Consider the following 26,595-nt stretch of genomic DNA (forward strand, 5'->3'; position numbering starts at 1 on the left):
AATGGTATATTTACTTCCTTGTCAAGCTCACAAGTCACACCTCTAATTGTCAACCGCACTTACATTAATTCCAGTTTAGAGTTTAAATACTTAAAGCTTCCAATTTTTTAAAAACGTTAAAAGTTAATCTACAATAATTTGTTGTATTGATAATTTGTAAATGTCACGTTGTGTCCAGTGGTGATTGAAAAACAAAATAGATATTGATTAAAGAAATTGAAAAAAAAGGAAAAACATCCTTGATTAAATAATAAACTAAAGAGAAAATAAAAATAATTATATTTTTATAGTAGAAAAATTCCATTGATTTCGTGAGAAAAAAAAAAGTATGATGTGATTTCACAAAAAGAAAACTACACATGAAGATTATCTCGCTGTCAAGAATTGAAACATCAGTTTATAAGAGTGGATATCACCAAATTAAGGAACAAAATTTGCTGTAGAGGGGAATGCAAAGTGAAATTTGAAGCCCATATGACATAGTTTAGCTAAGTAAAAACAAAACTAAAATAAATATCATTCTAGTGTGTGTGTGTGTGTTTGTGTCTATTCAGCAACCTTATGATTTCAGTTGGGGGTCAACCTTCGCTTCATCGAAATAGTAAATTGAGGCCAAACAAATCAACACGTCTGTAAGAATGAGATTAAACACATCGAAGACAAACTTCGGAGCAAATAAACCCCAAACCTGCAAAAAATTAGTATGCGTTGAGTATATATTGAAAAATTCAGAAATTCGTAGTACGAAAACATTGAAGTAAAAAGACAGCTTATTTACCATGAGGTGCCGCCTTTGAATTGTAACACATACTATCGTGAAAGTGGTCATAGTTGCTGTTATGAGCCCATATGTTGTATAAATCTATATAAAACATTGGAGGGTCATTACATAGAACAAGCGATGCATTCAAAATTATCAACTCGTTGATCTATTAACGGGGAAGAAAACTCACTTGCGATAACTTAGTGAAAAGAAAATGCTTTCCTAGATTAGCTTGATACTTGGTTGCTACAAGAAACGGGAGTCCAAATACCGGAAGGATGATAGAAAAGCCAAAGGTATCTATTGTAAGGAGGATTGCTTGGCGAACAAGCTTAAATTCTTCAAACCTGAAAATGATTAGTACTTCGATAAATGATTTACCAATTGAGAAGTAGTAATAATAATTGATAGAGATCAAACACTTTAAAAGCAAATAACCGATCTTTTCAAGGAGAAACAACTTTAATAAAGAGCAGATTTGAGTTCACACATCAGGTTCAGACCCCACTAGAATCTCAAATGTTCAATATATACACTCTTCAAAAGTAATACGATGTAACTTACTTACCCTATAAATGCAGCACCATAGCGGAGACCATCAAAAGCACACCTGAAAACAAAATTGCAAAATTTATTAGAAGACCAAGATAATGCAAGACCAAGAAAGTTGTAAAGCCATACACAATCAATGAAAAGAAATGATAATTATAACTGCAAAAGTTAAATGATTAAAGCCGCATCATACCAGTGACCGCTGCAGAAAAAGAGACATGTGGCAAGGAGACTCCATTGCATGACAGCAAAACTTCTATGAGATCCATCCTTACGAGGTTCTACTATATTATCCAACCTCATAATACAATAACCTGGAAGAATGAAATGCCAGTAATAACAACTTCTATGAGCCCATACGTAGCTGGGTGCGAATGAAATGACTAATAAATGACACTACTATTGCAGTATTGCTAATCTACAAATATTAAGAGTATAAACAAGGCTATGCCACAGATGTGTTTGAGGAACTATGCAGCAAGATATAGCAAAGTTTAAACAACATATGAGCACAAAAAGAAAGAGCACCTCCAACTATGGATGCCAAAGCAATCACAGGACCCTGTTTTCCTGAAAGAAGAATGACAGTAGAACTCAAAGCAGATAACATGGCCGTTGTTTTTGCAACTATGTTTTTCTTGCAATCTAAACTGGTGTGCTTAAATATTCGACCAAATGCCAGTAATAACAACTGTCCCGAAGCAAGAATATAAATGATTCTAGGGATATAATTTCTTCCAATGCTTTGAGGTATCAGCACTGCAACATATTCATTACTCTCTGTGATCCAATGCAGAATAATTAGCATATAACTCAAGATAGTAACCAGTATCGCATACATCCATGGCCAATCAAAGAAGTTGCCCTTGGTGACCTTGTAAAGCCACAATGCCAACAGAATCAGCACTAGCATTGGTACAACTTTAGCTGCATAGTCCCAAACAGGTAAATCTAAGGTATTGACAATCCATGAAGTGTAATCTTTCATGAAAGCAGATGTGGCAGCTTGCTTGGACAGTCCAACTTCAACGGCAAATCGACAAAAGGTGCTCAAAATAAGAAATCCAATACTCTGCAGAAAAGATATGTTTAAGATCCATTTAATTAGAATTCAATAAAACTTCTATAGGCACACACACCTTAGCATGCACGTTCAGACTACAGATATAACACAAGTTTTTAAACAAGAGAGAATGAAACTAAACAAAATTCATACTTCTATTAGCAGCTTCTCCTTGATGATTGAATGGCGTAATGCCACAATCCCAGATGTGCTCAAAAGAAAATTTGCTACTTTCCCTTCCTCCACTGAAAACAAAGTTCACGTGAGAATATAATGACTGAATTTTAAGCATTCTGGACGATGAAAAAGCTTAACACTTACAAATAAAACTGTTTGAAAGGAAACTACAAGCACGTATTCCCAGTAAAAAGAATGTAAAAGTTGAGGCACTGGTAATCAAAGAACTTCCAGGTGATGGTGAAGTTACACCATGCTGCTTGTTCACCCTTAAAATGGCAAATACTTGAAATATAAGCGACACTAACATGACTCCAATGCCAGCACCCATCAAGTTCAAGTCAAACTCAGTCCATTTAGACCGAGCTAACTCAGCGACTGTTGTAAGAAAATTGAAGTATGCATCCATTTGCTTCATAAGTGCAGGTACTATTTTATCACTGCCAATGTGTCTATCGAGCAGCAGCTTTTTGGTAGAGTGCAACCAATTCTCTGCTTGAGCATAAGCACTTGCAATTTGGGATAAGTCATCATGGGAGAATCCAACAGCTGATGAAACTGAGTAAGCATCCACATATCTCTTCACCTAGAAAAGGAGAAATGCACCATTGAAATGATTGAATGATCTCTCTCTGACAAACACTCTCTCCCGTCCCCACTGCTTATATCCTTTTTGGAACTGCCATAATAAAACACCCTAAAAGGGATGGTATAAAAAATAATGAAGCCATTTTGGAAGCAAAAAAAAAACTACACTGTAACAGAGTGAAAGCTACCTAAAAAATGTAAGTAATTTTTTTTATAGAAAACAAAGTGCATTTTATTTTCATCTGGGAATCCTAGTAGTATCTAGTAGCAAAATTTAAAATTGGTAATTTGTAATTGAGAATCTAAGATTTGTACCTGCCAAGAATTTATGCACAGTGCATGAGCATAATTCTGCATCCAAAGATCTGATTTTGACAGCTCTTGAGAGGCATCAAAATTCCAACTACCTAAAGCGTATAGTTCAGGATTGATGCGACCAATACTGAGGTATGAAAAAAATTAGCTTGTTAGTTCTTAACATAGCTCCAATGAAGAAATTTCTAAAGCAATGTGATACAACATGATGCCATGCCATAAGAAAATATAAAACTAAAATAGAAGCTTCCGGATTGAGGAAATAATTGAAAAATAGGATTCAGGTCAAACAGATTAGAGACAACAATATGACTGATAAAGTTCGCTAAACACCGGAAATCTGGAGGTTAATAAAAGCATGAGATATAATGTTCTGCTGCACTGTATATTTATTTGGCATGACTGCAGAATTGCAATAGTGTAATCATTTAATTTATCATATTCATGTCCAGCACTTTTATCTAGACTTACAAAGTAGCTAAACTTTCTGAGATTCTCTGGTGACGAGATAAACATTTAAACATGTAGGTGACGAGATAAACATTTAAACTGTAGGTGATGAGATAAACATCTTCCCAGACACAGTTGTTTGAGAATTATATATCTTAAAAAAATTAATTCTTTTTCTTTTTGCAAAGTTAAATCCCCCTTCGACTCTCAATGATTCTTTGTCAACATCAAACAAAACTCAATCAATATTTTCAAACAGTAACTACCCAGTGCCCTAGCAAATCATCTCAAAACACCAAATATGGATGTGTAAATCAGAACTTATAAGACCAAAACAGAATTCCCTTGTACCCACACTGGAAAACAAAAAGCAAGTGAAAAACATAGAAAATCAGTTTAGTGAATACCGTACGATTAACTATATTGATATACAAATATAACAAAAAAAGTATACAATAGTAACATAGACAGGATGCTTACGCTGCACCTTCCATAAGGGAAAGGCACGCCAAGCAATGCTGACATCGTTACTGCAAAGTCAAGCTGTAACGGATGATAGGGTTAAATAGTGGCATGAATGCGGTATATGTAGAATGTTCAAAATGCCATTACAACAGAATAGGTTTTCTAACCTGTTGCATGGTGCTGATACAAACATTCTTCCCGTCCTGGTATATAAGAGATGATGGGTAGTTACACTTTAAAAATATTAAATACAAGAGTGAAATTGTAAAGATCTAACTCAGGTTTACTATCTTCAGAACCAGAGTAGGAACAGGGTCACACTTCCTATGAGTAGATCAGTAGAATGATCATTTATCCAAGCATATCCATTAAGTTTGATATATTACGTAATTTAATGTTTGTGTCTTTTCGGTGGCCCCTCGGTCACTTATATATGTAACTATACATTATTCTGTCCCTCCCATTACTCTAATATTTTTTATGGTTTCTATTTATTGATCTTTCTAGCATAACACGAGGGGAAGTGAGCATGTGCAAGGAGACAAAAGATTGCTGCCAGAGCGATCAGAAAAAATCTATCAGTTATTGGAATTCCAGCATGTTCAAGCATTTTTAAACTTTAAAGGGAGAGTAAATAATACCAAGTCTGGTTGACAAGAAGCAGAAACAAATTCTGGTGGCACAGAGGAAAGAGGCTCCTTAAAACTCATAGCAAACAAGGCAGTTTCCACCTGCGAGGTATCATCCCAAATATCCCAAGTAAAATTGGAGGGAAAATATACACTATTCAATAAAAGTATATATATGAAATGTTGGTACACACCTCTAAATATACACTATTCAATAAAAGTATATATATGAAATGTTGGTACACACCTCTTCAGCACTCCCGCCGCCATGATCACCATTAAGGGTTTGTCCATGGTCACCCAATACCACAAGCAAAGTATTTTCATGTAAGTTCCCAGGTGCAGACTGATTATCCAGCACTTCAATAACTCTCTAAAGCAAACTTAGATTAGTTTGTTTATTAACCAGTCACAGGAATCAAGAAAGAGTAAACCAACTAAATTGGAAAAGAATAAGACAACAGTATACAACCATACAACAAACAGTAAGGGAGAGGTGCCAAAACTCAGGAATATTGCCAGCACGTAAGTAAAAAAATTATTGGATAACTGAAGCAGCAACATAGGCCAAAAAGCGTCACTTGTTAAGTTACAACCATGTAGGATTGACCACAAACTTGTGGCAAAAAATTCTAGAATCAAACATACCTCTAAAAGGGTATTGTACTGTTCCAACTTTTCTATCATCGGAGTGGAGTCGACCCCAAATATATGTCCAGCATGATCCTAAACCAATCAAATATCGTAGAAGACATTGTGAAATTAGTAAACTACTAATCCTAATGATGCAGAAGAGAATGGGAATTAAAAGGGTATAGAATATGAATAGTAGAATTATTAGGTGTATAATTCGAAATAATATCAATCATACCACTCCAAGAAAATGTGCAATAAGGACATCCCAATCTTCTTCATATAGAGATGGAAATAAGTGGTCAATGCATCCATTGTCAACCTAGAAAATTAAGTGTTATGTTACAATCATTTAAATGATCAACCAAACAAAAAGATGAAAAGCTAACATGTATTGCAAGGATTAATAGTTGATTCCAAAACCAAGCCCAACACAATATAAGGCCTACCGTATCAAGATCTTTGACGTTAAAAGAGGGGTACGGATATGATCTTTCAAAATGGTGAGGAAATAACTGAGTCCATGTATCATCCCCCATCATAACAACTTTCTTCCCATTTTGAACCAACTGTAAGTGAATATTCATATTTAGAATAAGAGTTAGATCTAACTGCATTGTCTCAGCAATTCAAACTCATAAATTTAGAAATAAGTCCTTGTTTTCAATTCTTTAATTAAACCAATATTTCAAATAAGGCCTACCTGATTTATGAAGTTATCCTCAACAATAGCGGGTGCACCAAAGCTATTACCAACATCTACAAAAGTCGGAAGTCCACCTGTCATCAAGCCCTATGAAAAGTAAAGCAAGCACAACCCTCAGCTTAAACCATGAAACATCAAATACCCAATTCATTCATAAAAAAATCTAATTAACAGAGAATAAAACATTACAACTTCAATTGCGACCGCGATACCTTCAAGCGCTGCAAACTCGTGGTAGGTGGATCAGCAATGGCTTTGAAAATCCTAGCTGAGGAAGGACGCGAAACCGCCACATTCTTCAGAACCGGCAATTTATCCATCCACGCTTTTGATTCTGCAACATAACACGCACACAATGAAGTTCACAATGTAATAAATTTGAAAAATCGTTGGTATAACAGAGATAGCAAAGTCAACCTGGGAAGAAGGTGCTAGGAGCAACGAAATCAAATCTGAAATGTAGAAAGCATAACACAACATCACAAAATGGTGAATGAATCGTAATGAATGATGTAGAGAGCAGGTGTGTGTACCTGATAGCATCGAGAACGATGACGACGAGACGGTTGATGGAAGGTTTGGTCCAGCAAGATCCATTGTTGTGAGAAGAAGAAGGAGAGAAGCAAGGGGAGTGTGAAACGTCGTCGGAGCAGTGGCTGTGATAAGGAAGCTCGGTTCGGGTGAGGAGGAAGCCGGTGGTGAAGATAAGAATGGCGATGAGGTGAAGCAGTAGCGTCGTCCACATCGGCCATATGTATTGCCACTTTCCGCCGTTCCTCCGCCGTGTTTCCATCCCGGAGCTCTTGCTTTGCCGGAATTTTGACAACGACGTCGTTTAACAGACCCGTGTTCTGTCAATTTTACCTTGTTTGACCTAGTTACTAGTTAGTGAGTGATGATGATTAACACTTCGATGAGGGTTTCTATTGGAAATGGTGCTTGGCTTAAGGGATCATTTCAAGATTATTGATAAAAGTATGTTTTGTAAAAAATTTCCTATGATTTCTCAATTGACATTGTGCCCAATTGTTGCATTACATTTACAAAACCTCATGGTTTTTGGACTCGGCGGGTCGGTACAAGCATGTTGACCCGCACAGTAACGTTAAAGCCTTATGGATAAAGATGTGGGTCCCAGTTTAAGGACGTGGGCCCGGATTACTTTGTCTTGTTTGTATTTAAAGGAAATATGTATTTGTCTTATTCTACATTGAGATTTGGGCCTTGTGTGTAAGACACAAATCCATGAATATTCTAGATAAGGACCACTCCCACTATAAAAGGGGTGTGTCCTCACCTTGTACTAGGTACCTTTTTTATCATTAATGAGATAATTTCCTTATTCATACATCACATATATTCTTTTAGCTTTGCTAGGGTTTATCAAGGATACTCTATATCCTCTTTAGACCTTAGACTAGAACATTGGCGCCGTCTGTGGCTCTCACTCAGTGATTGTTCTTCTACTGACGTGAAAGGCACATCATTTGTTATGGAGACACGTTCTTGTGGTGGGCGAGCACCACGCTGTCACGACCCAAAATCGTAAGTCGTGACCGGCGCACAGACTAACACCTTAGTCTAGCAAGCCTGTTTCTCACAAAATCATTTTCCAAACTATTTTCCAAAATTATACGCATTGCTCTATATTTTAAAATAATTCAACAAAACCTCCTTTATAATATCAACATTTTCAAAACAATAAACCTGTCAAATGGTTTTCATCATAACCAAAATTCCATGAAAACACAAATTCCAATTTCATCACTAAAGTACAATTTCTTAAATAAAATAATAAAGGCTTAATTGCACTTTTCGTCCCTGATCTATACCCCTTGTGCAATTTTGGTCCCCTTTGTTTGAAACGAGCAATTTTGGTACACTAAAGATCGATTTGTGACAATTGGGTCCTTCAATTAGTTTCCGTCCAATTCCAAACAGATTTTTCATACGTGGCACTCATTCATGACGTGACCCTGACACATTTTACCACTTAGATGCCACTAGGACACCACGTAATAAAAAGTACAATTAATTAAAATTTAAAAATTATTTAACTTTAATTCAAATCAAATTATTGATCTCTAATCACCCTCCATCTTCATCTGCAATCAATTAACAACAACAAAAAATTCTGGAAACAAATTTAGAAGCAACACCAACGAGCTATAGGAATTCCAGGAACATACACCCAAGTGGAAAAGCCAAAAAAATTATCCAGAAAGAACAACAAATCTAACATCAACCATTATCTTCATCTTCATGTTCATCTGGAAAACATCAAAAACCTTTTCCCATTACCCAGAAAACAACCCCAAAACCCCCTTCTCACCACCGCTCCGATCTTCGCTGGTCGCTGCATCACCATCAGACCTCCACCACGCTGCTACCTCGTGCCCTGCCGAGCCACGCCATGTTGAAGGGTCGTGGAGCATCGCTGCCAAATCAAAAAAATAAACCCTCATCTCCCATCCACCCTATGCAAACCCATAAAGAGATTGTGGGATTGAGAAAGAAAATAGGGGAAGCTTGCGGCGGAGATGAGGACGAATTGAAGGATGGCGCTGGATCTAGGTGAAGATGAGGACGAATTGAAGGATTTGAGCAGCTCCTTGTCGTAGTCGCCGAGCAAGTTCGTTTCCTTGTTGGATCTGGTTCCCCAAGACAAGCAAAGCGGGAACAAAAAGTTGCAGATCCTGAAGTTAATAACCAGAGGGTGAAGATGGGGTTGGGTGTAACACCCCGATTTCGGTGGCGTCACTTTAGTAACCAAAAAGAAACTTAAAGCGGAAAAACGTGAATATTTTTTTTTTGATAATAAAATTAAAGACTGAAAGAAATGATACTCAACAAAAAAAGATAACATAACTAATATACAATAATATTTACAGCCCCCGCTGTAAGAAGCAAACCACGTCACGAGTATCCTCCAGTGACGGGAAGTAGTAGAAAGTAACGCCCGTAGGCAATATGTACAATCCAAAGGAAAAGTTAAGTGTCCGCAACACCATCCCTCAAAAATGAGAATAAGTTAGCACAAACGGCATAAAACAAGACCCCCTAGTCCAACCAACTCTCTGTGATTTCCGTAGAGAAACCACACAAAAAGCTATCGGCAGGAAACTACCCTGTCTCCAACTAGACACACGACGGTCAGAGCTAAGACTCTACTCCTACACTAATCCTATCTCGAGGAGCCCACACCAGCACTCCATCCTACATGCTAGCGTGATCGTCGTCCGAATCTGAATCCAGAACCACCAAGTCTATGTACACCATCCTACCTCCTCTCGCTACCCCGATGCGCTCCTGTGCTGGCCTCACGGGCTTAGGGCCCGAGCCAAAATCATCGATGACAGCAACAGTGGGTGAGCTGGACTCCGCAGAAGTCCCTCCCACAGGCTCCTCCTCTGAGGGGTCCTCATCATCAGAAGATGACGGTGGTGGTGGTGCTCCCACTCCTGGTCCGCAGTGCACGCCAGGTGGCAAGTTGAAGCTCACAGTGTACCTCCTCAGTACTCCCTCCGTCAGGTGTCCCAGTCGGTCGACGCGGTCCTCCATAATCCTCCCCGAATAAGTCGCACGGTGGCCAGCGGGGTCGACCACCCATGAACCGGGGTCATCCTGGTCCAGCATCTCAAACCGGGTCCCCCCCCGAAGGGTGGACCATCGTAAACCAGTCCGCCATGGACATCTGACAATGGGCGTAGTCCGCCAAAGCACACACAGAAGACGCGAGGGTCAACTCCAAAGAATTATGTAAATAATAAATCCAATAGGTAAAGATAAGGAGTAGCCACTTAGGCTTATAAGTTAGAGATAGCATCCTAGGGTTGTACATTTCACAATGAATATAAAAGACGATAATAACAATTAGCATGCATCAAAAAGGTTTAACAAGTATCAATCACACCCAGCGACTAAGTTAGTATGCATGTTGCGTGAAATGCAATGTTGGTTGACAAGATGCATTCCGGAAGGATGGGCATCAACGAGTCAGCCCTAGCACCAGCCACGGTGGGACCATTTCTGCTCGCGTGTCTCTTATACCACACAAAGTGTAGTCAGATCAGCAGTGAACCCGAAGGTCTGCCATTTCCGTCTGCTACTAAGAATCACCGCAGTGTTCTTATATGGAAATCCGGGTCTTATGACCATTTTGGAATCCACCGAGGTCCGGTATCCCGCCGTGTATTAACCTCAAAATGAGTGCATGAATGCAAAGTGATTAGCCAAACAACGTCTCCAACCTCACTCGACACGTCGCCACGTGTTCTAGCTAACTTATTGTCTCTAAAAAGAATACCCTAAGGTGAATGTCGATTCTGCGACAAAATACAATTAATCATAAAAAGAGTGCAATCACTCACGGTAACTCTTCGAGTCATCAATGCTTTCACGAAGTCTCACGCTTCAGTGAAGTCTCATACAATCACGAAGTCTCATGCTCCATTGAAGTTTTATGCTTTCACGAGGTCTCACGCCTCAGTGAATTTACACACTTGCACGAAGTCTCACGCTTCAGTGAAGTTTCATGCTGTTCACGAGGTCTCACGCCTCAGTGAAGATCCATGCTTTTCACGAGGTCTCACGCCTCAGTGAAGCTTCTCGGCTCATCCCTTGGATGGCTAAACAAACTGCTCAGAGAGCGAAGGAGTATCAACATACTCAGAACTTACAATTTCCCTAAAACTTGGATTCGACGACACTTCTCATTTTCCAAAACTAAACTTCAATCCTAAGCTTGCATCCGAGATTGTTATCTTTATTTAAAGGTTTAGAGGTTGTTTAATATCTTATGAATTTTCCTTGTAAAAATAGTTTCCATTTAGTCTTATCGTAATTCCTATGAGTTTCAAAGATCTCATAATCCCAATTAATTCCCAGAGAATGTCTCGATCCACTAAAACCATAACAAGGCCCGAACTCCGTTCGTCCCATCAAACTTTTCTCAAAGTCTCATAAAAATTTGGCATGACCTGCCCGCTATCCTCACTCTCCAGTACCACATACATATGTGTAATAGCATAGTTAAATTAGCACAATCCAACAATCATAGCTCATGTATCAACACATCCTAAATTAACCACGTAGCACTTAGCATATAGAGCAGATATCACACATCCTAGATTAACCATTTAGCACATAGCATGTGATTCAAACTCAAAAACAGTCAATAGATGAATAATCATCATTGTCAGCCGAAGCCTCAGAAAACGTTTTCCCAGTCAAACACAAACAAGTGCATAAACAGTAAATCAAGTCGAATGCGTCGACACCTAAAGCATTAGCTAATAGTTCAGTGAGTAGCCCTCACCTGTAGCTCCTCCAGGGTTCTCCTCAAGCGCTCCTTCACAATCCACGCCTTGTTCTTCGGGAAATTCCTCAAAAGAACCTTAAAGCAAAAACCACAGAATTCCATCATAATCAGTCAGAAACTCAGCAATCAATACTCACTAAGGTTACACGAAGTAGCATATACTCCGAGGCACGATAATCTAACGAAATCGGACAAGTTTTCGAAAAAGAAATTTTCTTCCTCCCCTAGGGTAGCTCACGGCCACACACAACAATTGTGTGCGCCGACTTTTCTTCGATCAAACTTGGTTCCTAGGTTATTATTAGTCGTAACTAAGGTGAATCTAAACTCGGAAAAATTATCAGATCGAAAACTGTCGCAGGGGTATTTTGGTCACTATTTTTAGCTCAGAATTTCAAAATTGAAATTTCGAAAAAAAAATTGGATGGGGACGTCAACAACGACGTTTATGAAGACTAATCCTACTAGCACTAAGCTAAGTCGATAGTTTTCAGCTTAAAGGATGAATCTTTGCATAAAAATGGGTATTTGGAGCAGAATTGAAACTCGGCGGCAATTCGTCGAGAATCGGCGAAATGTAATCCGCTAAACATGCTCTTGGGCACGTAGGGAAGATGTTTAGATAGAAAGATGAAGTTATTTGGACAGTTTTGCAAAAACCTCAAAACTTAGAGCACAGAAAGACATAGAGAAAAACGACGGAAATGACGATCAGAAGTAAGGATTAGCATCTATACCTTGATACCTTCAAGCAGCAACGAACGATGAAGCGATCAAGCAAGAAACGGCGAAAATCTTCTCCTCCTTCCTCCTCCTTGAGCTCGCGGGTTTGGGAAAGAAAATGGGTAAGTTTTTGCCAAATTTCTCATTTTCTTGCTATTTATAGGTTTTGGAAAATGCGGAAAAATGAAAATTTCGCGATTCCGATTTTTCCGGCTTCATTCTCCGTGAATTCTAAGATAGGTTTTGGCGACAGAATTCCAAAACTCAAAAGAGGTTTCTTGGAATTAAGGTAAACGATTCAAAGTCGGTGTAAATCTATTTTACCCGAAAAACTACTTTTTGCAGTGAATGTCGGAAGAGAAAACTTCATTCTGAAGAAAGATTGGAAACATCAAGAGAAATGGGTGCACTTGTGTGGAATCTTCATTTGAAGCTCCGAATAGAAAAAGTCTTCATCGTCGGTTGATTTTAGGTTTCTTGAACTATCAGGGTTTTAGTTTCGGCTAACTTCCGAGTGTTGGAATTTGGCGTTCGTACATTCTAGGGTTTCGCATCGAAACACTTGTTTATAGATGAATAAGAGAAGTTCTAACATTTCTCTGAAGATTTTTGGAATTAGTTTCCATCGTGTCTTTAAGTGTAAATTAGCTATTTACTAGTGTTCTTGCCATAGGTTTAAGCGTATATCGATCATGCTATAACTTTTATCGATTTTGATACAATCCTTAGACTTTTCCTGAACTTTCTCCTTCATAAATTTATTTCATTCAATAAACTCTTGTTCAGGTTTCCCTTCACGATACAACAAACCTAATCGTGAATAGGAATTTTATTCACTTATCCTAAACTTAAAAACTTGGGTCTTACATTGGGGGTGTGAGGCTGGGGATGGGGGCTGGTGGTGCGGTGTGAAGAATTAGCTGGTGGAGATGTGAAAATTTTTAGCAGCAAATTGAACTGGGTAATGTGAAAAATGAAGAAAAAAGTGAAAATGATGTATTATTGATGATGATAAGATGAGGAGGGGGGAAGATGAAGATGCACGATGGAGGATACAAGGGAGTTAGGATGACGGTGGCTGGGGGAAATTGGGATTAGGGTTCTATATTTTTTATTTTATTCTGTATTTAATTTGTTTTATTTTTATATATTTTATTTATTTGATGATGTGTCATTCATGGTGGTGTAATAAGCAAAAAAAGGAATCAAAATAAGAATATTCCGTTTAAAATTGGATGGAAGCTAACGGTGGACCTAATTGTCACATTCTAATTTTTGGTGTACCAAAATTGCTCGTTTTAAACAAAGGGGATCAAAATTGCACAAGGGGTAGAGATCAGAGACGAAAAGTGCAATTAAGCCAATAATAAATAACAATTCAGAATCAATCCACCTAAGACTCCCTATAGCTGCAGATAACTAGAATCAAATATAAGACACCAATCGAGCCACCAACCAAAGGAGGCTACCAATAAGATAATCGAACGATTTGAATCTGACACGAGCCAGCTACTTAGTTGCCTGAGAATCTGTGTGGGAAATAATGAATGGGGTAAGTCACAACGACTTAGTGAGAAGCCAACAACCACCATGAACAGGAAATGGGGAACATATGAAGCACGAGTTTTTCACTATCAGTTCAGAGTGGATAAAATATATAATATTAATAAAATTAATAAGAATCCTTTCAAATAAGGGATGATCAAAGTGCCAAGTTTATAAATAACTGTTTCAATGAGACTGAATAAAAATCATGTCAGTCATATGAAAGCATTTCAAAATCAGAAATATAATTTAATAGGGTCACACATGTAGAACCGTGAGGCGGCTCCATCTCGTTGATAGCCCTCTCCTCCTAAGGGATGGCCTCTCCGATAGGGCGGCTCCATCTAACGGATAACCCTTTCCTTTATTAAGTCACATCGTGTCATCGGGGGAAGCTACATCTCGTTGATAGCCCTTTCCTCTTAAGGATTATCTTACCCAAGAGGCGGCTCCATCTAACGGATAGCCCTCTCCACCCGGAATCATGTCATATATCATCAATCTCATCGGGGGAAGCTACATCTCGTTGATAGCCCTTTCTGTGCACTGGCGGCTCCATCTAACGGATAGCCCTCTCCTCCCGGAATCAAACTAGCTAGGTGCACCTAGGCCGTTACCTCCGTTAACGGCTACGGGGTTCTATCAAGGATCCCCAAAACCGTTTTCTCAAACCAGTTCAAGTCTCGTCAAAAGTCTCAAAATCCACTTTACAAGTTCACAATCTCAGTTTCTCATAATTTCCAAAATCAAAGCAATATAAATTATTTTCTCAAGTCAGTTCATAAGCAGACTCAAATCAACTTCATAAAACCAGCTTTCAGATAATTAAAGAACTGTAAAACATGTTTCCCCAATTTAAATAAATAGGCAATATGATAAAGTAATCAAATCATCAGTTATCTAATTATTAGAAATAAGCCACAGTGATTGAAAACCACTCGCAACTACGACGAATCGACTGAACTGCTTCCCACAACTCCATGAGAAACGAACGAACCACTTGCTGGTAAGTCTCAATAAACCAATTATGCAATTCTGAAATAGTGTGTACTCTTTCTCCTTCCTCAGAGCACAAATCCTAACTCCCAAGATTATGCCAAAAGCTTTTCCCCTTGCAAGATGATTTATCTTCATCAACGTCTATTTGATGGTGGGGACATTGTGTGGTATTTTATTTTAAGTGAAAAAGGAATTGAAGGGAAGGAAAAGCATCAGATGTTGTGCGCGCAGGAGGAAAAAGTTTTTTGTGAGAAAATGGGAGATGGCCTACGGTTTTGAAACAATTGGGGGTGGGCACTGCATCGTGGGTTTTTGGATAAGTAGGTTTAGTGAATCTTTCTTTTTAACTATTATTATTATTATAAGTTTTGTTTTTGTTTATATTATATATATGTATATGTATTTTGTTTTGTATTTCTTGCTCCCTTAATTCTTTTCTTTTAAAAATAAATAAATAAATAATACGGGATGTTTCAACGCCGTCGTGGTGGTGGCCGTCATAGTGGAGGCAGAAGCCAAGCTCACGTGGTCCGACCTGAGCTGGAGGGAGAAGCTTCCTCAGATGGAGCCTCGGTGGCAGTAAGATCTCACGCCACCACGGTTTCAGAAGTTCAGGTACAGCCAGGTGTGACTGTTAGGTCAGGTTTGGACCTTAAAGCGAAGCTTCCTAGCCCGGATACAGACGCTTTGGGTGATCAGCAGGCTGACACACCTGCGCGGGCGCCGGATAATGCGTTGGGAGCGTCATCTGCTGAATTGAAGCAAGTGTTGGACACCATACAGGCGGTGCAACGCCAGTATGAGCACTTACATGCTCAAGTAGAGTATCTTAACCAAATGCGTGATCTGAGGCGTGGACAACGTGTGGATGCTGAGGACGTGGTTGATTTTCAGCCTTTTGCGCCCATTGTAGCTGCCGTGGAGATTCCGGAGCACTTGCAGACTTTGACGCTGGATATGTATGGGGGCGACACTGACCCAATCGATCATTTACGGTATTTTAATACTAAGATGGTCATTGGAGGGGCGACTGATGCGGTAAAGTGCATATTATTGCCTTCCACATTTAAGAACGTGGCAATGACTTGGTTTATCAAACAGCCTCCGTATTCCATTTCAAACTTCACCGATTTGTCGACAAAGTTCTTAACACAATTTTCAGCCAATCAAACTCAAAAGGTGACCCCGGCTGATTTGTTCAACATTCGTCAACACGTGGGCGAGCGCATCAAAACATGCATGGCTCGTTTCAGTCGAGTCTCAGTTCAGTTAGAGGACGCTAGTCCAGAAGTATGTGTGGCGACCTTCAAGAACGGACTCAGGTGTGGATCGTTGAACAAGGACCTAACTAGAAGACCAGCCAAGGACATGATGGACCTACGTGCCAAAGCACAGGAATTCATCCTGGTGGAACAAGATGAACAGACCAAAAAAGATAGAGACAACTGGCGTACCCAACCTGAAGCTACAATAGAAAAAGGGCGTGGTTCGAAAGATCAGCGTCCAGCCCAAACGCCGCGCCAGCCTAGGCCCATGCCATATCCATCAGGAAGACAGGGGCCACAAGGTAACACTTGGCATCCGAATGCTCCGCCCACTCTAGCAAGCCAGGGAGGAAATGCACCCGCCCAAGGGCAACAAACCAAATTGAACGCTCCTCTTAGTACGATCTTGCGGGCGGTCAGACAGACAAATGTAGTTCAGTACCCAAGGCCACCTAGGCGACCTCCTGCAAATGTGGACACTACCAAGTGGTGTGAATTTCATAAAACCATGGGACACACTACGGATAATTGCTGGACTTTGCGCAAAGAAATTGAGAGATTGATTAAAGCAGGTCACTTGGCAAACTTCGTCTTAGGTGAAAACGCACAGTGTGAAGCTGTCAAGGCCGTCGGGGGTGGCTCATCAAAAGGAAAGAAAGTAGTAAAGGATTTGGGAGTGCCCGCTGGGTCGTGCTCGTCAATCGCTGGAGGATTTGGTGGCGGGCGTTTATCTTGTAGAGGGCGAAAAAGGTATGTAGAGGCGGTGAATTCAGTTCACAAAGCCTATGAAGGGGAATGTTGGTTGAACCACACTCCTATCACTTTCACACCTAAAGACTTTGATCATGTGATTCCACATGACAATGATCCAATAGTGGTGACTTTGCGAGTGAACAATTATATCACTAAGAAAGTCTTTTTGGACCAAGGTAGTTCAGCGGACATCATTTATGGCGATGCATTTGAAAGGTTGGGTTTGAAGGAGACAGACTTGAAGCCATATACAGGATGTTTAGTGGGGTTCACCGGCGACCGAGCCAAAGTCAGAGGATATGTGGAGTTGGCGACGACTTTTGGAGAAGGGGAATTTGTGAAAAAATTCCAAGCGAAGTATTTAGTTCTTCCATGCAAGGCGACGTACAATGTACTTTTGGGGCGCGATACTTTAAACAAAATGCGCGCTATAATCTCAACCGCCCATTTAACAGTAAAGTATCCAGCTTGTAATGGAAAAATTGGAATTTTAAGGGTAGATCAAGAGGCTGCAAGAGCATGTTATGCTGAAAGTCTGGCGCTTTATGGTAAAAAGGCGGCCAAGGAGGCTCATCGTATCACGGAAATCTTTCCACATGAAGATTTTAATTTGGATCCACGTGATGACTCAGAGGAATTGGGACCTCAGCCTGCGGAAGAGACAAATCTATTCAGGTGTCTGGGTGTGCTTTGAAAATTGAGAGCACCCTGTTAAAGGAGCAAGAAAACCGGCTGGTTGATTTGCTCAAAAATAATTTGGATCTATTTGCATGGACGATCAAGGATGTACCAGGCATTGATCCCAATGTCATATCTCATCACCTATCAATACAACCGGGGGTAAAACCTGTGATGCAAGCTCGAAGGCGTATGAGCGAGGAAAAGGACAAGGCGGTGCAGATAGAAACTCAGAAGTTACTTGAAGGAAAATTCATTAGGGAAGTTCAATACCCCACATGGTTGGCAAATGTTGTTATGGTGCGAAAGGCAAATGGGAAATGGAGGATGTGTACTGATTACACAAGTTTAAACAAGGTGTGTCCAAAAGACTCTTATCCTCTCCCAAATGTGAGTAAGTTGGTAGACGGAGCTTCTGGAAATGAAATTCTTAGTTTGATGGATGCATATTCAGGATACAATCAAATTATGATGTATCGCCCAGATGAGGAGAAAACGACGTTCATGACAAGTCAGGCGAACTATTGCTACAAGACGATGCCTTTTGGATTGAAAAACGCAGGGCAACTTACCAGCGGTTGAAGGACAAAGTTTTCGAAAGTCAAGTGGGAAGAAACATGGAAGTATACGTGGATGACATGATTGTTAAAACTGTCAAAGGGGGCGAGCATCACAAAGACTTGGCTGAGGCATTTGCACAGATCAGGAAGTACAACATGAGGTTGAATCCGGAAAAATGTTCTTTTGGGATTTTGGGCGGTAAATTCTTAGGGTTCATGATCACTTCAAGGGGGATCGAGGTTAATCCTGACAAATGCAAGGCTAATGTGGATATGAAGAGCTCGTCGAATATTCGAGAGGTCCAAAGGTTGACAGGACGATTGGCGGCCTTATCTCGCTTTTTGCCAAAAGCAGGCGATAAGGCGGCACCATTTTTTGCATGCTTAAAAAAGAATACAACTTTTCAATGGACGGAGGCGTGTGAAGACGCTTTCCAGCAGCTGAAAGAGTTATTGGCCTCGCCACCAATGCTGGCTAAACCTACGCCGAAGATTCCTCTAATTCTTTACCTAGCGGTCACCAACGCGGCGGTTAGCACAGTTTTGCTTCAGGAGGAAAACAAGCAGTACAAAATCATATACTTTGTTAGTCATACACTGCAAGGGGCGGAGGTGCGTTACCAAAAAATAGAAAAGGCAGGTCTAGCAATACTGAAAACGGCCAGGCGACTTCGTCCATATTTTCAGAGCTTTCAAATAAGGGTCAAGAGACTCAAGATTGACATTCCTCTGCGGCAAGTTCTACAAAAACCTGATTTATCAGGGCGACTGGTTAGTTGGTCGGTAGAGTTATCAGAATACGACATCATTTATGAACCAAGAGGACAAGTCACGATTCAAAGTTTAATTGACTTTGTAGCAGAATTAACGCCTACTGAAGGCGACAAAGAAAATTCAGAGTGGGTACTTTCAGTGGATGGTTCGTCAAATGAATCAGGAAGCGGGGCTGGTGTGTCAATCAAAAGCCCAGATAGAATGCGGATTGAACAATCGTTAAAGTTTGAATTCCGGGCGAGCAACAATCAGGCCAAGTATGAGGCATTAATAGCTGGTTTGAGACTTGCCATTGAGCTGGGAGTGCAAAGACTATACATAAAGGGCGACTCTCAGTTGGTTATAAAGAAAGTTCGCGGCGAGTATCAGGTGAAGGACCCACAACTGTCTAAGTATTTGGAAATTGTTCAGAGGCTTATTCAGGCGATCAGACAAGTTAAGATTGAGCACATACCAAGAAGCCAGAATGAGCCCGCAGATGCTTTGGCTAAATTGGCAAGTACTAGGCGACTCGGAAATTACCAAACGGTGATACAAGAAGTACTACCCCGCCCAAGTACAGATATGGTTGAATTCAAAGTAGCAAAGGCTATAGAAAATAGAGAACCATCTTGGATGGACCCGATTATCGAATTTTTAAGTCAGCCACCTTAGGATGAAAGCAAAAACACCAAGGAGAAGAGAAGAGAGGCAATTTTTTATACCCTGGTTGGTGGACAATTGTATAGGCGGGGAATTATGTCTCCAATGCTTAAATGTGTGGATACCGCTAGGTCTCAAGAAATAATGGCTGAAGTCCATGAAGGAGTCTGCTCAAGCCACATTGGAGGGCGGTCTTTGGCTGTGAAAGTACTCAGGGCGGGATTCTATTGGCCAACTATCAAAAAAGATTGCCTGGAATACGTGAAGAAATGTTCAAAGTGTCAAGTTTTCTCTGATATACACAAGGCACCGCCAGAGCAACTCACAACAATGACCGCCCCATGGCCCTTCGCCATGTGGGGGACGGATATCTTGGGACCTTTTCCAAAAGCAAAGGCTCAAATGAAATTCATCGTGGTGGCGGTGGCTTATTTCACCAAGTGGATAGAAGCTGAAGCACTAGCAACAATTACGGCAGCCAAGATAAGAAATTTCTTATGGCGACGTGTGGTGTGTCGCTTTGGAGTTCCAATGGCGTTGGTTATGGATAATGGCACGCAGTTTACCAGTGCATTGACAAGAGATTTTTGTGCTGACCTGGGGATTGACATGCGCTTCGCTTCAGTCGAGCATCCTCAAACCAACGGTCAAGCTGAGGCGGCCAACAAGGTCATACTGAACGGATTGAAGAAAAAGCTAGATGAGGCGAAAGGATGGTGGGCGGAAGAATTACCCGGAGTCTTATGGGCGTACAACACTACGGTCCAAACAAGCACTAGGGAAATGCCGTACAGGCTAACCTATGGCTCAGATGCTATGTTGCCCGTGGAAGTAGAAAACCAAAGCTGGAGGGTTATACACAGAAATGAAGAAGAAAACAATGACAATCTGATTGCAAATTTAATTATGCTCCCAGAATTGCAAAGAGAGGCACATTTACGCAACGAAGCTGGAAAGCTCAGGGTCGCCCGAAAATACGCAACTAAGGTCGTCACTAGAAAAATGAAGGCGGGAGACCTAGTGTTGCGTGAAAGAACGCTCACTTCAGGAAAGAACAAATTGACACCAAACTGGGAAAGTCCTTTTAGGGTTAAGGCTGAAGTGGGCGCTGGGGCGTACGAGCTTGAACAGCTGGATGGCGGAACAGTGCGTCGCACGTGGAACGCCTCCAATTTGAGACAATATTATAGTTAAGAAAAAGAAAGTCGCACTCTTTTTTCCTTGAAAAAGGTTTTTAATGAGGCGACCTATGTAAAAGAAGGGAGGAAACTCTCATGTACGGGTCAGTAAACCCAAGTTTTTATTTAAAGTAAAGGAGAAATGAAGGTGTGAAAAACGACTAGAAGGGGGGGGGTTGAATAGAGTTTTGAGTTTAAAAACTTTCCCCTTAAGATTTAAAGTAAATCTTTTCAGTTTATTTGAGATAGATGGTGCTGCGGATAAAGATTGAGAGAAGAGAGAAGCACACAAGTATTTTATCCTGGTTCACTTGATATATCCCTCAAGCCAATCCAGTCCACCCGTTAAGGTGATTTCTTCCTTCTTAGAATGAAGGCAATCCACTATTCAGAGTTTGTTACAACTGCACTAGCAACCTGCTCAGTGACTAACAATACAATGAACTAGTAAACACTAAGATTCACTCTCTTAGTCTTCTCAAGGATACTGACCTAACTGGTCCCTTAAGGAATCACCACTAAGATACACAGATCCTAGTCTTCTTAAGGATACTGACCTACCCGGTCCCTTAAGGAAAAACAAACAACTGTTTGAGGTTGGTGTTTACAAAAGTTTGCTTCTGAATAAGCTAAGGGTAAACTAAATAAGAACAGATGAAGAAAGTGGAGGCTTGAATCTTTTCTTGTATTGCAGCTCTTAGTTTCTCTCTATTCTCTTTCTTATCTTCTTCAGCCTTAAATAGTCCAAGGTGCAAAGGATATTTATGTTGAGAAAATGTGACCGTTGGAGGGCATTTCTGGAACTTCCAGAACCTGCTGTGGCTGAACATTGGTAGGTAGGCTTGTCAGAATAGTACACTGCTCTTGTACTTCTTGATAGTGACATTTGCCTGTAACCATTGACTTCTGATCTGACAACGCTTCATGTTGGAACTTGTGAAGCTTGGTGATTAGAGTCAGAGGGAAGCTTGGATCCTCTGACCTTCGTAACTTCTGCTTCTGGACCTCAGAGTAGAAAGTACTTAGTCTTCAGAGCCAGCTTACTCTTGGACTTCAGAGTCTTCACTTCTTAGCTTCTGGACCTTCAGAGCCTCTGGTCCTTCAGAGCCTCTGGTCCTTTAGAGCCTCTGGACCTTCAGAGCTTCTGGACCTTAGAACTTCTGATCTTCCGATGAATATATCTTCTGGTATCAGAATCAGAACCTGTTTTTCAAAACACTCAAGACAAACGTTAGAGTACCATAATTGTTCATCCACAAATAAATACTTGTTATCATCAAAACATAGAGTTGTACCACATGACCAAATCTTGATCTTACAAGAAATTTTTACAGTTTGATATTCGTCACAACTGACAAGATCTAACTCATAAACTTTCTTAACCAAATTTTCTATGGCAATGATCTAATGTGACAAAAAACTTTCGCAATTAGAAAGTGTCATCACTGAGCAAACATAGCCTTGGAAATTCTAGTGGCCACTAGAAACCAAGCCCTGTTCGTAAAACGACTAAGGCCAGTAAAATGTGCCTAAGCCTTGGTCATCATACCAAGCACAAAAAGCCTCGCCAAATGGCGAGCAAAGCCTCAGTAAGCAGCCATAAAAGAATTATAATAATCGCAAGCAAAAGTGATTAAAAATAGAAAATAGGACGAACGCCCAATGTCATAAGTCATTACAGAAAAGGGCGAGGCCCAGGATCAAAATGAAAGCAAAATAAAGTCAAGTTACAATCATGGAAAATATTTTTAACTATCCTTCGCTTGATCATCCGCATTGGTAGTGGGGCTAGCATTCTCCACGCCCTCGCCCTGAACCTTTTCATTTGAAGCAGCTTTCTCCACGCCCTCGTCCTCGTCCTCGTCATCAGACTCTTACATGAAAGGGAGGCTGCTCACTTCAGGATCGGCGGGGCCGACGATCTTCCCATCCACAATCTTCTTCATGAAACCAAACTCTGAAAAATCAAGCTTAGGATAAAGAATCCGCTGTTGATCTTTGGCGCTTAGATGACCCAAGACATACTGACGGGAGCTCTTTTCTAAAAGAGTCTCGTCGGCTTTCTTCAGCTCGGCCTCAAGCTTCCTGATCTTCTCTTCAGCAACACTAAGTTTGGTTTCAAGACCTGCTTTGGCGGCCCTTTCCTTGGCGAGATCCTCTGTCGCCCCTGTAGCTGCCGACGAACACCGGCCAAAGCAACCTCAGTCTGCTTCTTCGTAGTTTTGGCGCGCTTAGCGGCGGTATCCGTCTCAGTCTTCAACTTGGAATAGGCCGCCCTAGTCTCTTCAAGCTTCAGATTGGCGCGGGTCTTGTCAGATTCAATGTTCTTTAAATGATGGAGAAGACCGGCGGTACAACTGGCAGCGACAAGAGCTTGGTTCACGGCGAGGGTCACTGCGCCTCGAACACCCTGGCTGGCCACTTCATGGGGAATTTGGGTATTAAAATTCCTCTCCATAAAGTGGAGACCATTGAATTTCGTGTCGAAGACGCTGTGAAGAGCGCCGGTGACACTACCGGGCACCGCGTCCCGTGATGATTGCGGAACAGGGCTGGCGGTGGCCAGCAAATTGTCAAAGGCACCAGGAGTCTGATGCTTGGGCGGGGGAACGCTGCCTTGAGGTTTCTTCTGAGCCCTAGACGAAGACTCAGGCAGAGTTGTTTGCTTAGGATCATTTTTGGAGGAACTGCCAGATTTCTGGCGCTTGGGCTCGCAGTCATCAACCAGCGGCGATTTCTTTCTTTCGCCCTTAGGGTCCTTCTTCTCATTTTTCCTCTGAACCTTGACAGTTTCGACTTGGCTTGAAATAAAGGCTCGCATACTGTCAGCATTAACGCCGCCTTTGTTCTTGCCCATCTCAGCTGCACATAAAACAAAAAAAAATATGCAGGTCAGTTATAGGCGATTCAGGAAGATAGTATTTCAAGAGGAGCATTCAACAAATCTAAACTTACTAAAAAATTCTTGGAGTTTCCCATCCTTGGCGGCTTGGAGAAGGTCACAACAGGAAATTTGGGGAAGAGTAAGAATATATAGGGCGACCTGTTGCTCCTCCTCGGTCAACGCCTCGAGCACAACAGTAATGTCGCGGCGAGGGTTGACAGTCCAGTGCAAGGGGAACAGAGGGCGATCTTTCGCGTCAAGGATGAGATTGAGAATTTCAGGGGAGTAGACAATCTTAAAAAACTTTTTTTGCCAATGTTTGAAATTACTTTTCAAAGGCTTAAAGATTGACATGTTGGGGCGGGCCGACAATGGAACAAAAGATACACAGGAGGGCTTGGCGATGCTAGTCTTATAGAAATAGAAAAATAAGGGGTAAGTGGGGGCGAAATTTAGCTGCTCACACAACAGTTCAAAGCAGCGAATGAAACCCCAGGCGTTCGGTAAAAGCTGACACGGGGCGACATGCAGGAAAGTGAGTACGTCGCAGACAAAGTTAGAGAAAGGGAGCTTCATGAAGAGCTCGGTAAAAATATATCAGTGAAGGAAAAACCAAGCGGGCGCCCTATCGGCCCCTGAAGGTTTAAGGGTTACAACTTCGTTATCGTCACAAGGGGAGACATTCAGGGATAAATCGTCGTTGTGACCGCTGTTAGGGTTTACTCTGGTAAAACCCTGGGCGGTGAGGCGATTATTGTTTAAAGATTGAACACTGTTCCAAATGGAAAGGAAAAGGCACTTATCATCCATGCACTTTTCACTGGTACGCCAATCTTCAGAGGTCGAGGGGTTATCGGTGGAAAGGTGGGAAGTTATGGAGGCGGTTCTTTTGTTGGTAAGGTTTGAAGAAGAGGGCGAGTTGTTGGACTCCAGAGTCAGAGTCAACTTTAATAGGCTCTTGGCTAACGATGGTTTTATCATCATCAGACCTAGAATTAAGGGAAAGGGAAGAATAGGATTGACCTTGTGCAGACATTTTTGGAAGCTTCATGGGAAGGAGATGATGAATAGAAAACAAAAGATAAAGAGTAAAGAGAGAAACTGACCGAAGGCAAGCGAAGTAACTGGAAAGCAGCGAGCTATGGTGGTCGGAATGATGTAGTAAAGGTCACCGAAGTAGCAAGGATCACCGGAGCGGAGGAACTTCAGAAATGCAGAGAAGGGCAAAGGCTTAGAGTAAATAGTAGTAAAAGAAAATAAAGCTTTTGAGTTGGGATTTTATAGCCAACTGAATGAAGAAAGAGAAAGTAAGGAGAAACGACGTGATTGTATAAAAACGCTTGCACGAATCCCGCGTGAAAAGACAGCGGCAGTTGAATGCTAATGATGACAATTTCTTGGTAACAGTGCAACGCTATATGAAACGGCACGGGATAAGTTAAACAGTTTGGGCGATCAGGGATAAAAGGGCGGCCTCGTTTGAATTTCAAGCTGAAATGCCTTGTGGGCTAGGTTAGATATGGCGAGTTGCTTGCGTAAGGGCAGTATGGATCTTTTTGCCTCAATAATAAAGACACTTCAGCTCCAGAAAGAGACGAAGCTTCATGTCTTGTGGACTTGTGGACTGGGCGGGTTGGTACAAGCATGTTGACCCGCCCTGTAAAGTTAAAGCCTTATGGATAAAGGCGTGGGTCCCAACTTAAGGACGTGGGCCCGGATTACTTTGTCTTGTTTGTATTTAAAGGAAATATGTATTTGTCTTATTCTACATTGGGATTTGGGCCTTGTGTGTAAGGCTCAAATCCATGAATATTCTAGATAAGGACCACTTTCACTATAAAAAAGGGTGTCCTCACCTTGTACTAGGTACCTTTTTGATCATTAATGAGATAATTTCCTTATTCATACATCACATATATTCTTTTAGCCCTGCTAGGGTTTATCAAGGATACTCTATATCCTCTTTAGACCTCAGACTAGAACAGTTTTCATGATAATTGTGTAATAGTCAGGTCACATGTCACATGTGAAAGGGTAAAACCATGAAAGAAAACATAAACAATTAAGCGAAAAGATGAACGTTTTGAAAGTTAGCACGATCATGGTTGCTTCCTGAGCATGTTTGTGTTGAAGTTTAGCACGGTTGTGAATGCTTTCACAAAGCACTCACAGTACATGACTACAACATGACCTCTCACATGTGTTATAGTGCACGATCATGCTACTTACTAAGCAAAGTCATGCCCATTTCGCAACCCACTGTTTTGAAACTCAAACTGAGTTTTTTTATTTAAGAAAGGGGTTAGAACCAATAAAGAGATAATCGTGCATATCAAACCAAGTAGAGAAAGTGGGGTAAAAGGTTACCCAATGCGTGTTTTGCGATTGGAGATCAATGACTTGCTATGGTAAAGACTACATCGGGGATGATTGATTTGTCTTCTCCCTTTGTTTTCATGATATTAACAATGATTATGAATTATGTGTGTTTCATGTTTCGCATGAGTGGCTAAACGTTATCTCTCGAGGTTATGATGTGACTGATTATTTGAACCCCAATTGTATATTTTATAATTTTGCTTCCATGCCTTACTAGTATTTTCTCTCTATTGTGACTTGATCAACTGTAGTATACTATTAGTTTTTAGCCCCAAAAGAGAGTGTTCATTTGGAGAAGTGAGGGATAATTGAATATTAGAGAGAAAATACTATATGCGCTTAGTTTTCTCACCCGTAACTTGCCTCTAAAAGAGGATGTTAATATTAGGATTTTATGAATTTCCGATTCGTCTAGAATGTAGCTGACGGTAAAACGTCATTTATGCAACTTCTCAATACTTCATGCTTATTTTATTCTAATACTTCTAAAACTTCCATCAGACAATGAGTTTGGAGGAAGACTGCTAATTTTGCATTACCAACCAAATTAACAA

General features: G+C 40.8%; 2 protein-coding genes across 2 annotated transcripts; one reads left to right on the forward strand and one right to left on the reverse strand.

Annotated features, from left to right (window-relative positions):
• Positions 1-375: 375 nt before the first annotated feature.
• On the reverse strand, positions 376-7,269 carry LOC130738122 (GPI ethanolamine phosphate transferase 3-like). Its single transcript, XM_057590037.1, has 20 exons — positions 6,875-7,269; positions 6,759-6,793; positions 6,554-6,675; positions 6,339-6,428; positions 6,085-6,204; positions 5,874-5,957; positions 5,651-5,728; positions 5,250-5,375; positions 5,015-5,104; positions 4,541-4,576; positions 4,396-4,451; positions 3,459-3,585; positions 2,700-3,141; positions 2,532-2,623; positions 1,844-2,387; positions 1,509-1,629; positions 1,332-1,373; positions 954-1,110; positions 779-862; positions 376-688 (listed from the first exon to the last, which is right to left on the reverse strand). The coding sequence occupies exons 1-20, from the start codon at positions 7,132-7,134 to the stop codon at positions 560-562; spliced, it is 2,835 nt and encodes a 944-aa protein (XP_057446020.1). The 5' UTR covers positions 7,135-7,269; the 3' UTR covers positions 376-559.
• An 8,127-nt stretch (positions 7,270-15,396) lies between these two features.
• Positions 15,397-17,640, forward strand: LOC130736512 (uncharacterized). The gene has a single exon (XM_057588336.1). It carries the CDS (start codon positions 15,397-15,399, stop codon positions 17,638-17,640), a length of 2,244 nt encoding a protein of 747 aa, XP_057444319.1.
• Positions 17,641-26,595: the final 8,955 nt, after the last annotated feature.

Source organism: Lotus japonicus, chromosome 2 (genome assembly GCF_012489685.1).
Source record: "Lotus japonicus ecotype B-129 chromosome 2, LjGifu_v1.2".
Classification (NCBI taxonomy): domain Eukaryota; kingdom Viridiplantae; phylum Streptophyta; class Magnoliopsida; order Fabales; family Fabaceae; genus Lotus; species Lotus japonicus.

Coding starts and splice junctions, on each gene's coding strand:
- LOC130736512 (XM_057588336.1), top strand. CDS start 15,397: ATGTTTCAACGCCGTCGTGGTGGTGGCCGTCATAGTGGAGGCAGAAGC.
- LOC130738122 (XM_057590037.1), bottom strand. CDS start 7,134: ATGGAAACACGGCGGAGGAACGGCGGAAAGTGGCAATACATATGGCCG. Junction 6,205..6,338: donor AGGATAACTTCATAAATCAG/GTAGGCCTTATT, acceptor ATTCACTTACAG/TTGGTTCAAAATGGGAAGAA. Junction 3,142..3,458: donor TGTGCATAAATTCTTGGCAG/GTACAAATCTTA, acceptor CTCCTTTTCTAG/GTGAAGAGATATGTGGATGC.